The sequence below is a fragment of the Otolemur garnettii genome, unplaced genomic scaffold (assembly GCF_000181295.1).
Source record: "Otolemur garnettii isolate 467f Iridium unplaced genomic scaffold, OtoGar3 scaffold00153, whole genome shotgun sequence".
Classification (NCBI taxonomy): Eukaryota; Metazoa; Chordata; class Mammalia; order Primates; family Galagidae; genus Otolemur; species Otolemur garnettii.
The window spans coordinates 2,000,585-2,012,752 of NW_003852548.1; the positions used below are offsets into that span (position 1 = coordinate 2,000,585).

The following is a 12,168-nucleotide window of genomic DNA, read 5'->3' on the forward strand; positions in this document are numbered from 1 at the left end:
CCTTAGGTGTACGTGGCTGGCGCCTTAGCCGGCTGAGCTATAGGCGCCGAGCCATACTTCATATTCTTATCCACAAATAAGTCCTTATATAATGTAGAACCGATTTCTTTTAGACAGTTTTTGAAGATGTTGGCTGCAGCATGTCCTTTCACTAAAATGGTATCAATCAGTTCTCTTGCTTGTAAAGGTATTTGTGTTTTTTGTTTAATAATATCATGTTCCTGTTTATTAATTACATTGACCTTTAAAAGATTATCCAGGATAGGAAGCACACACGTCAACCGCCGAAAGAGAGCTATTCTATTCTTCCTAATTAGTGACAAGTCATCTCCCACGCTAATCGACATGCTCCTTGAGAATAATCACAATGATTAGTAGAATATTTAGCACTGGTGTTCATGCTCAATAAATACCTGATGCCATTTCTTCAGCTTGCCTTTCCTTTTCCTCTTCTCTTTTTTCATCTGCAGAATTAAGAAGAGCTGATACAATATCATTGACTATTTTGTACTTCTCTCCAGTAGTTAGGATTTTGCTCTGAACTGTCTGTCTTACCAGCTTCTACTAAAGCCCATTTCCAAGGCAGATTTCACCACAGGTGTATTCACCATGACTGCATCTTCTGAAGCACTTTCTCCAGATCCAAAATGAACAATTGGTGGATCAGCATTTTCATCTCCAGGAGTATCTGAAGTTGACAATAGCTGTTCAAGAAGATGAGGATATCGACCTTGAATCTCATCAACAAACCCTTGCCCTTTCATGCGTATCAAGAACTCACACCTTGGAAACCACTTGGCATGTTCTACCCATGGATCATCTCCAAATTCCCAATACCTCAAGCCACCATCACGACAAAACCATTTGACATCATCATTGCGACCCACATAATAAAAACCAGCACTTACGAGCTTCTCAGGCCAAACTGGAACACTAAATGGCCAATACATAAATGTTCTTATTCGAGCTGCATATGTCTGCGTGCTCATATTTGAAGTGCTAAACCTCAGAGTTTCTAGAGAATTTTCCAAAAATGGACAGTTGGGAAAATGTCTCCGGTGCTCTAACATAACATCATCCTTTGGTTCCCAGTTACTTAGCTTCCCACCACAAGCAAAGCAGGCTACCCTATCTCTGGGTCCTATATAATAAAAACCAGCTCTTGCCAATTCTGATGGTGACAGAAAGGTTAAGGGCCACAAATGGTAAGTAAGAAATCTGGCTTCTTCAGTACTCATTGCATAACTGTAGGGGTTAGTCCTCAATGCAGAGAAGTCTTTGACTGCTCTAGAATTGAGAGGGTTTGGTGAAAGGTTGGAATAAGAACCACTGAATGAGCCACCATGTTCCAAAGTGGGAGATAAAGAATGTGCAAAACTGCTTCTCACTGGAGAAATATTCTTAGAGGTGGATCCCAGACTAGCTGAAACCAGATTCTGAATAAAGCTACAGCTAGCATACAGCTGTTTATGCTTTTTAATAGGATTGTCTCCTTGTTTCCAGTTATCCAGCATCAGGCTGTAACAGAGGCATTTGACCTTGTCATTCACACCCTTGTAATAAAAACCAGCATGAGCAAGGCTCCTTTCTGAGACAGGAACACCAGCGGGGAAAGCTGAATATGTAAACATTCTGTACAGTTCACAGGAAAGGTCACAGTTCATCTTTTGTTTGTTGTCATTTGTCCAATTTGACAAGATCGGGCTATCTTCCATTATACTCATTAATTTCTTGAGGTAAGGGACTTAGGACAAGTCTTTGGGAGATAGTTTTGTGCATGAGTAGGTGACAGTACTTCTTGATGGCTAAAAAACCTTCCCATGAAATTTGTCTCTTCACACTAAATTATATTTTTACCACAAAAAGGGAATTAAGTGATACAATCTTACTTATACAGAATTTATTACACCTTCACTGAATTTCCATCTGCATTTACACTCAGGTAGAATGAAAAGCTCTCCTCAATTATCAAGATACTACTTAGACCTCCTCAGGATTATAATAGACTTAGGTAATTCAAGTGCTGTTTGCTCATAATTTGGCATAATATTAACCTAAAGGCCTAAATATGTTGATGCCCTTCTGAAACACCTTGATTTTTCTTTTTTTTTTTTTTTTGAGACAGGACCCTCAAGCTGTCCCCCTAGGTAGAGTGCCGTGGCATCTCAGCTCACAGCAACCTCCAATTCCTGGGCTCAAGTGAGTCTCCTGCCTCCGCCTCCCAAGTAGCTGGGACCACAGATGCCAGCCACAACGCCCGGCTATTTTTTGGTTGCAGCTGACATTGTTGTTTGGCGGCCCCGGGCTGGATTCGAACCCGCCACCTTGGGTGTACATGGCTGGCGCCTTAGCCACTTGAGCCACAGGCGCCGAGCCAACACCTTGATTTTTCAAGATCTATATTCTCAAATTCTAAACAACTATAGAATACCTAAATTATGCCTCTAGTTTACAAGATATGAAGCCTTGATATCAGGCCAATTACTGATTATGCCACAAGAGTAAAAAATTACCTGCAGACTTCTTTCCCTACAAACACTTTAATACAACATCTCCCCGCATATGGTAATACTATCTAAAAGCTAATTTCACAGAGCTTATCATCATAGTATTTAGTTAAGAGGCTAGATTAGCTTCTGTTAACTTCCGAGGAAGGTAACAGCCACCTTTGTTGAACCTGTGCCTGTTATGGTGTGCACGATGTCAAATGAATTTTGCTTGAAGTTTACAAATTGTAGACTCTTTCATCTTTGTTAAATATCTATATTTGTTTCCATTTCCTGTAGCAACATTATTTAGTCTCCCTCACTTTGAATACCACTTTTTATACTTGAGCAACTGAAGGCATTTTCTCCATCAACTTGTTGACCATAAGATTTCCACAGCACATACTTTGTATGCTGCATTTAAAAATTAAATAATCTGTTCTTCATTTACGAACCATTCACTTTTAATATCAGTCATGCTGTAATTAAAGATGAGTTTTATCAAAAGATACAGACTGTCCTTTCTAGTGTTACTAAAAATGCCTAACAAAATCTTGTACTACCAACAGAATTTGATGCTTAGCATAATAACCCAGTAATTAACTCTCCTAGCCCTCTTTCTGAAAACTCTTCAATATTTTAAAGATACAATTCATTCACAAAATTACACTCCACGGAATTCAAACTATATCCCTTTATAAAGTTGCAGTGTCTCCATAATGGGATTTATTACAGCAATGGGGACAAAATAGGAAGGACAAAGACTCTTCAGGGCTGTAAACCGCAGCATCGGTGCACCCAGTGCCGAAGCTGCACGGCTGCCTGGAAATCGCCTCAAAACTGGGGACTCGCCAGGGGCAGGAGAGGCATCGGGCGCGGCCATCCCAGTTCTGGCGTTCTGAAGCCCCCAAGCCGAGACTTGAGCATTTTAATTTGATCTGTGCGCCCTTCTGTTCTGGGACCTCTGGGGTAACTTGCCTAGTAGTACATTGGCCACTATCATTTTATCAACAGAACTTCTCACATTAACAGGCCCTTATAGGATGAGATGAAAAGGGATCATAATTTATATTTTGGAGATGTTACCTAAAGAAATAAAGGCAATACTATGAAATAATTGGTTAAAATACTGTGAGCCCAGTACTGATCTGGGTGGTTTGAGGGCCAGTCAACAGTCCCAGGGCTGATCTTAGGGATCCCAGGGTAGTCTTGAAAGCCCTAGGTAATAAGTAAAGGGTCATAATTTTATGCTAGAAATATTAGCTACAGTAATAAGAAAAATAACTGGCATAAACAATATCGGGTGGGAGTAGGGCTGGCCTCAGGGCACAATGGAGCTGATTTGGGGGAGGTGTCACCTCTCGTGGTGGGGCCTCTCCCCTAAGTGTATACAAATAATAAGAACATGAAATACAGAGGTGATATTCATTGACCACTATGTCCAGAGTGTATGCTATTCCCATCCTGTACACCCGTGGTCACTGTGTGGTTCCCAGGGTAGCTCGCCCTTGTGCAAAAACCCTTATGACCACCTTCTGCCTCTTCCATTCAACTCCTGATTGCCACCACCATGAGGTTGTACATTGCTGAGACCTGGAGACACTCTACCTCCTGATATCACAGAACCCCATGACTCACCCTAAATAGTACCCCCCATTCCAGCACAATCTGCCCACCTTGACTGCACAGAACTCTTCCTGTTCACTCACTAATGCCTTACCATGCCTTGGCCACCCACTGGCCTGCAATGCTATTCACTCGGCCACATTCACCATCATCACTCGTATTTGCATCATATTACTCCCAATATATTCCATTCTGCCTACTCACTCACTCCTACTCTGTATTGCTCTCCCCAATACTACTCAGGTTTACTTACACTTGACTGTTTCTTTTCTAGTTAACTTCAGTCAGCCCCACATTTCCTCTCCCTGAAAAGCCTCTAAATGTGACATTCTGACTTACATAGTTCATTTAAAAAGTGATCCTATTTTCTTATAGGCCAATTTAGGGTAGGGGGAAAGGCAGCCTGGAAGGGCACAGACAAGGTCTCGGGTCTAATTCACCCACTTATTTTGATAACCCAAACACTGACTATCCCCAGGTTTTATATAGCTTGGGTTGTCTAGTTCTACTACAGAGATGGCCCTACTGAAAAAACACAGAAGCGTGAGGGCCACAATTACAGTAATAAACAAAAAGAACCTCTCATTCTGGATCAAATGTCCTGTCATGTGGTCTTTGGCTATGTCCATTGAACCATCACTTTCAATCTGTCACTAACCCAGGAAAATCTGTGTCACCAGCAGTGATATGACCTTGGGAGTGATTGATTCATCCTGCATATTCATATTTTATACCTCTTGTAAAAAATGTGTCTATAGACAAAAGTATAATAACTAGGATCTATACAGAACTTCAATTAATCCACAAGAAAAAAAACCAACAATCCCATACATCAATGGGGAAGAGAGATGAACAGAACTTTCTCTAAAGAAGATAGACGAATGTCTGTCAAATACATGAAAAAATGGTCATCATCCCTAATTATTAGAGAAATGCAAATTAAAACCACCCTGAGATATCATCTAATCCCTGCGAGAATGGCCTATATCACAAAATCTCAAAACTGCAGATGCTGGTGTGGATGTGGAGAGAAAGGAACACTTTTACACTGCTAGTAGGACTGCAAACTAATACAACCTTTTTGGAAGGAAGTATGGAGAAACCTCCAAGAACTCAACCTAGACCTCCCATTTGATCCTGCAATCCCATTACTGGGCATCTATCCAGAAGGAAAAAAAAACCCTTTTATTATAAAGATACTTGTACTAGGCTGTTTATTGCAGCCCAATTTACAATCGCTAAAATGTGGAAACAGCCTAAATGTCCTTCAACCCAGGAATGGATTGGCAAGCTGTGGTAGATGTATACCATGGAATATTATTCAGCTATTAAAAAAATTGGAGATTTTGCAGCATTTGTACTAACCTGGATGGAGGTGGAACACATTATCCTTAGTGAAGCATCACAGGAATGGAGAAGTATGAATCCTATATATTCAACTTTGATATGAGGACAATTAATGACATGGTGGGGTATGGGGGAAGGGGTGAACAGACACAGGAGGAGGAGAGGAGGGTGAGGGTAAGGACAAGGAAAAAAAAAAGAAAGAAAATAGTGACTAATTTTCACATAAATTGGATTTGATTTTTACTAAAGTACATTACTTAAACATTAATTTTTACTTCAACTTGTTAATATGTTGTTTAGGATACAGGATACTGCATCCTCATTTAAAAGTGAATTATGTTTGTAATTTCTCCTTTATAATAATATATTTTTTCCAATTTTAGTATCAGGTGTATCCAGATTAAACAGAATGATTTTGAAGTATTTCTTCTTTTTCTATTGTCTATAAGATTTGGCACAATCTGTTTTTTGAAATTATGTTTTATTTTTATAAATATTAGTTGTCTATTTTTTGAGACGTTGGGAAAAAAATAAGTTAATTGATGATTCTATACTGAACCTCAGAGTCAAAGCATTCTATAATAGTCATACTCTTGATAATGTGGATATTACTTTTTTGCATTACTATTATTATTACTGCTTAATACTTCATTGCTGCAATCATCTGATTTCTTTTCTGAATGTATTTATCTTCATTCATTCTTTATGAGGTTTTTGTTTCTAGTTTCTATCTTAAACATTGTTATTGTTGTCAAATTTTAAGCCTTTTTAATTCTGTGAAAGCAAAAAGTGGAAACCTAATAATCACATGTATATGTAAAAATAAAATAATAATTTAAAAGAATGAAATAATTTAAATCATTTTGTTAAAATATAGGAAGACATTGGTAGGCTTTATAACAAGATCTTTTCATGGATGTCACCATACATACTGAGTAAGAAATGTGTTTCAGTCTCAACTATTTTAGGCTTACCTAATGCAGTCCCAGCCGACCTGGAAATCACCTTATTTGGCACCCTCAATAAAATATAATGCCTAAATAACTTTGAAATTTATGGAATATCTGTTGTTCTCTATTCCTGGTTATTTAACTTATTCATTCAAAAAATTAAAACTCCAGATTAAGCATATCTATATCTTCATAATGCTATAAAGTCCTATATCCAGATTTTAATTTTATTCTTTATTATAACAATGGGATAATTTATGCTTTTAAAATGTTTTATTTTTTTTGAAAAGGCAGTACAACCACATAGTACAATTTTCAAAAGCTATGAAAGGATACACAGTTATCTCCCTCCCAATTCCATCCCCCCCTCACTGCCCCTTCCCTGAGGTAATCAGGGTTACCAGTTCCTATGTCTCTTTCCAGAGATAATTTATACATATACAATCATGTATTTACCATTTTTTCCCTTTTTATGTACAAACAGTAGCATATCATACTGACTATGCTGCACCTTGCTTTTCTTACCTAATAACATAACTTGGAGATTATCCAACATCGCTACATAAATGGTATCCAAGTTCTCTTTATTTATTTAGTCTACCTCTACCTAGGCATATGCTATGTGAATATACCACAATTTTGGTAACTAAAACCCTGGTGGTGTCATTTATACAGCCTGCAATCTTTTGTTTTCACAAATAGTCCATCAATGAATACCTCTATATGTTCATTTTGTACACATGTGAGTATATACATTCCTAGGAGTGGAACTGCTGGCTCAAAAACCATGTGCATTTGTGGTTTTGAGTCATTCCTCTTTGAATGAGAAGAGTTTTTTCCTGGACTTTCTATTCATTGGAGGTTCATGTGGGGGAAGAAACCAAGGCCACATTATAGTGAGATCAATTTTTCTAACAGCTGGTATTTTTTTCCCCATGTTTGTTACTTCTTTCAGACTTTACTCTTCCTGAGTCCATAAATAGAGGCATATATAGGGCTCTTCACAAAGAAAAGTTCCTTCTCTTCCCCTAAAACCCACTCTCAAGTGTGCTCCCATCAGTACAGAAAATACTTTACAAATATGGCTTGTCTGAGTGATTCCTTGTTGAGGTCCCTGCATGTTTCTTCTCGAACCACAGTGGTCTAAGAAACCTCCTACCTTCCTATGCACTCTGTTACCATTGTTTTATTTATGATTCTGCACCTTGGGGTATATCCTGAACCTCAGCTAAGAGTCCTTACCAGTGCTGTCTCACATCTGCGGCCTTGAGCACTCTCGCTCTCTGAAATCTCCTGCATCAGTGGTTCATTTCCTATGCCAGCCCTCCTGTGAGGGTTTCAGCTGTCTCCTAATATTGTCAGATACAGAGATTAAAATTCTACTTCTTTTTCTCCTATAGCTTTGGGTAGAGACTGAGATGAAAAGAAGAAAGGTCAACTTTACTTTACTCCCTATATTTAAACCAGAAGTCAGAACATATTTTTAAAATGTTAATTAAACTGATACAACTTTCCTGCAGGGTAATAACTGACACTGCTGATTTGCTCTCTAATGTGCAATGAGCTTTGACTTCCGGGTGTGGCCTCTCCCATAGGCTTTCTTTCCTGTATGGGTTCTCTGATGTACAATAAGGTTTGATTTTTGGGTAAAGGCTTTCCCACATTCTGCACATTTATACGGTTTCTCTCCAGTGTGAGTTCTCTGATGTACAGTGAATGTAGATTTTTCTCTGAAGGCTTTGCCACACTCGCTGCAAGCATAAGGTTTCTCTCCTGTGTGTGTTCTCTGATGTATTATGAGCTGTGACTTCTGGCTAAAAGCTTTCCAACACACAGGACACTCATAGGGTTTCTCTCCTGTATGTATTCTCTGATGTATAATAAGCTTTGACTTTTCTCTGAAGGCTTTGCCACATTCGTTACATTTATAGGGTTTTTCTTCTGTATGAGTTCTTTGATGTATAATAAGATATGATTTCTGGGAAAATGCTTTTTCACATTCGTTGCACTCATAGGGTTTTTCTCCTGTATGACCTCTTTGATGTAGCATGAGATAGGATTTTTGAGAAAAGGCTTTCTCACATTCATTGCATTCAAAGGGTTTCTCTCCTGAATGAGTTCTCTGATGTACACCCAGGTTTGACTTTTGGGTGAAGGTTTTTCCACACACATCACATTCATATGGTTTCTCTCCTGTATGAGTTCTTTGATGCACAATAAGGGTTGACTTCTCATTGAAAGATTTCCCACATTCGGTACATTTATGTGGTTTCTCGCCCGTATGAGTTCTTTGATGTATAATGAGAGTTGACTTATCACTGAAAGTTTTCTTACACTCATTACATTCATGGGGTTTCTTTCCTGTATGGGTACTATGATGTATAATTAGATCAAGCTTCTGTATGAAAGATTCCCCACATTTAGTACATTCATAGGTTTTCTCTCCTGTGTGGGTTTTCTGATGGACAATGAGGTTTGATTTCTGAGTGAAGGCTTTTCCACATTCATTACATTCATAAGGTTTCTCTCCTGTGTGAGTCCTATAATGTATGATGACAGTTGACTTTTCTCTGAAGGCTTTTCCACATTCAGGACACTCAAAGGGTCTCTCTCCTGTATGAGTTCTCAAGTGTATAATGAGCTGAGATTTTTGGCTAAAGGCTTTTCCACATTCAGTACATCCAAAGGGTTTCTCTCCCGTATGAGTTCTCCAATGTACAATGAGGTGCGACTTCTTGCTGAAGGTTTTCCTACATGCAGTACATTCAAAGGGTTTCTCTCCATTTTTAATTCTCTGATGTAAGCTAAGGCCTTTCTTACGCCTGAGGGATTTCCCACATTCTTTATACACATAGGGTTTAACTCCAGGATTTGTTTTCTCATACTCAGTATGGAAAAATAATTTCACACATCCACTATCATATTTCTTTTCCACAGAACTTCTACTAAATAAGTCTAAATTATCTACAATATTACTTCCAAGTGATTCATATTTATGGGGTCTTTGTATTGAAGCAGCAAGGTTTGTACTCATATGAAGTGTGTTTCCAAATTCATTACAGTCATGTCCACTCTTGGTGATAATTGTTTTTTTGTCAGGAAATCCAACTTGCATGAACAGACATTTGTGTTGGTCATCCTGATGATGCCTCTCAATCTGTTCATCAACTTGGCAGACTCCTAGAAAGAAGTACAATAAACCATCTTTATACTTTGACACCATGGAATGGACCTTCTATAGAAATGTCCTGCCATATGAAAGCTGATACTGTCATCTCATTTAATGATCCTGGAGAAAGAATCTTTTACAAAATTCCTGCTGATCTTTTTTGTTTGTTTGTTTGTTTGCAGTTTTTGGCCAGGGCCAGGCCTGAACCCACCACCTCCAGCATATGGGGCTGGCGCCCTATTCCTTTGAGCCACAGGCACTGCCCCCTGCTGATCTTTTTGATACCAAGAACAATCTTACCTCAACACTCAATCTTTCTTACCACTACTTTTACATCATTTCTGACTTCCATCAACTCTGAGGATGTTAGTGCCCTTAATCTTTAGTTAGTATATGAACTCTTTAACTGTACCTGACTTATACTATTTCCAACTAGGTAGAAATCCACATTTAATTCCTGGAGCCAAGTCTTATAGTAACACTGAATACACATTCTCAGTGACTGAGAGAAAAAACATGATTATCTCAATTCATTCCATCACTACCTACATGCAACAGTCTCAGAAGAATACTAAGAATACTACTATCAAACATGAGATTAATAATTTAAAAACCTTTAAGTCCAGAATTTGATTCGGAAATACCAATCTGAAGACATGAGGTACTTTCTCACTAAAAAATATATACCTAGTCCCTCCTCCTATCAATGAAAATCCCTAAAAACTATTCCCTAACATCTGAATTATGAGCTTAAAAGACTATTTTCCACTAAAAAGAACCAAGGCTTCTGGGAGAAATGGCAATTCCAAGTCAGAGACAGGAAATATACAAACTAGAGCCTAGAACATGAGCCTAGAACATGTTGTAACACCAGAAAGCAAGGAAGCTACCAAAGTCTCAGGAGCCAAACTGAAGGAGTTTCCACTGGCCATAGATAAGAAAATTTGATTTATAAGAAGTATAATAAGGCAATGGGTTAAAACATAAAAAAAAAAGTTTAAATCCATAAGAGTGATACACAAGAAAAGATATAACTTATTGGTCACCTTTGGATGATGCTACAAAGCCAACTTACTATTTTGAAAAATGGTAATTAAAAGAAAAAAACAATCACTTTGCCTGTCTTTTCTGTAAAATATGTAACTCATGGTAAATAAAAAGAAGCAATTTCTCTCTGTAGAATTATACCAGCTAATCAACAATGAAGAAATAATAGAATATCACTATTTTTAATTAATAGATCTAAGCAGTAATCTTCAATGACTAGTAACAGAACAAAGAGTGACCACTATGTATTATGAACCTCCTGGGGGAAGTAGCTAGCAAGTAATCTTGCTAAAAGTAAAACTAAAAATCTGACTCTTATCCAGGTTCTAGATCTATCAATTTACAAGAAATACAGAGGACAGAGGACTATATTGAATACCACCATGAGACATTTAACAGGAAAATCTAGAATGTGGAAATCTAAAGGCCAAATGACCCAATTACTTAAAAAATAAATATTAGAGGGAAAAAGGTAGATGGAGGGGGAATCATCTGTAAATTATAAGAGACAAGACTCTGAGTAGATATAAGCATACCTAGCACCTAGATCCTGATCTCTAAATATCATACTTACTAATAGGAATCAGTGGAGAAGCTGCTAATTCCAGGTCTAAAATGGAGAATGTACAAGGTGAGCCTGGAACATATGTTTCTGCTAGAAAGTGAGGAAGTCTCAAAGAATAATAGGGACATGTCAAAAGGACAAAGGAGCCAGACTGAAGGGACTCATACTAACTAAACTGAGGATAATTTGAATATGAAAATGAATGACAATGGATGATAACACCGAGAAAATTAAAATTGGCCATCTTATTAATAACTGATTCAGGCAATAATTATTACTGAATGTGAAAACCACTGGGCAAAAGTTTTTGAGAAACAGGACATTCACACAGTTTGACAGTTCTTCAAAATGTTAAACATACAATTATCATACAGTACAACAATTCTGATCCTATGGATCTACCCAAAAGGAATGAAAACATACTCATATATTACTACAAAAACTTGTACATGAAATAGCAGCATTTTTCATGATAGCCCAAAAAAGTGGAAACAAAAAGGTATCCATCAATGGATGAATGGAGAAACAAAATGTGGTCTATCTATACAATGGGATATTATTCCTCCATAAAAAGAATGAAGAACTGATGTGTGCTACAGTGTGGATGAATGCTGAAAACCTGCCAAGTAAAAGAAACCAGATATAGCCACATTTTATATGATTCCATTTATATGAAATGTCCAGAATAAGCAAAATCATAGAGATAGAAAGTAGATTAGTGGTTGCCAAGGAATGGGGGGAGAGGGAATGGACAGTGACCGTTAAGGAATGAGTAAGGGCTTCTTACGGTGTGATGAAAGCGTTCTAAAATTAGATAGTGGTAATGGTTAGATGACTCTGTAAATACACTAAAACCCATTAAATTGTAGACTTTTAAAGAGTAAATTTGTGGGCAGTGCCTGTGGCTCAAAGGAGTAGGGTGTCGGCCCCATATACTGGAGGTGGCAGGTTCAAACCCAGCACCAGCCAAAAACTGCA

At 37.9% G+C, this 12,168-nt stretch overlaps 2 protein-coding genes across 2 annotated transcripts in view; both read right to left on the reverse strand.

Moving 5' to 3' along the window:
• LOC100951719 (baculoviral IAP repeat-containing protein 2-like) overlaps window positions 1-1,779 on the reverse strand; it is a 2,205-nt gene extending 426 nt beyond the window's left edge. The window contains 4 exon segments of the mRNA XM_012811298.1: window positions 48-328; window positions 414-560; window positions 563-1,721; window positions 1,723-1,779. Coding sequence (XP_012666752.1) covers window positions 48-328; window positions 414-560; window positions 563-1,721; window positions 1,723-1,779 — 1,644 coding nt within the window.
• A 4,889-nt stretch (window positions 1,780-6,668) lies between these two features.
• The window catches only part of ZNF182 (zinc finger protein 182), a 39,980-nt gene continuing 34,480 nt past the window's right edge, over window positions 6,669-12,168 (reverse strand). Inside the window, exon 5 of the mRNA XM_023519063.1 lies at window positions 6,669-9,589. Coding sequence (XP_023374831.1) covers window positions 7,959-9,589 — 1,631 coding nt within the window. The 3' untranslated portion in view covers window positions 6,669-7,958. The remainder of the gene's footprint in view (window positions 9,590-12,168) is intronic.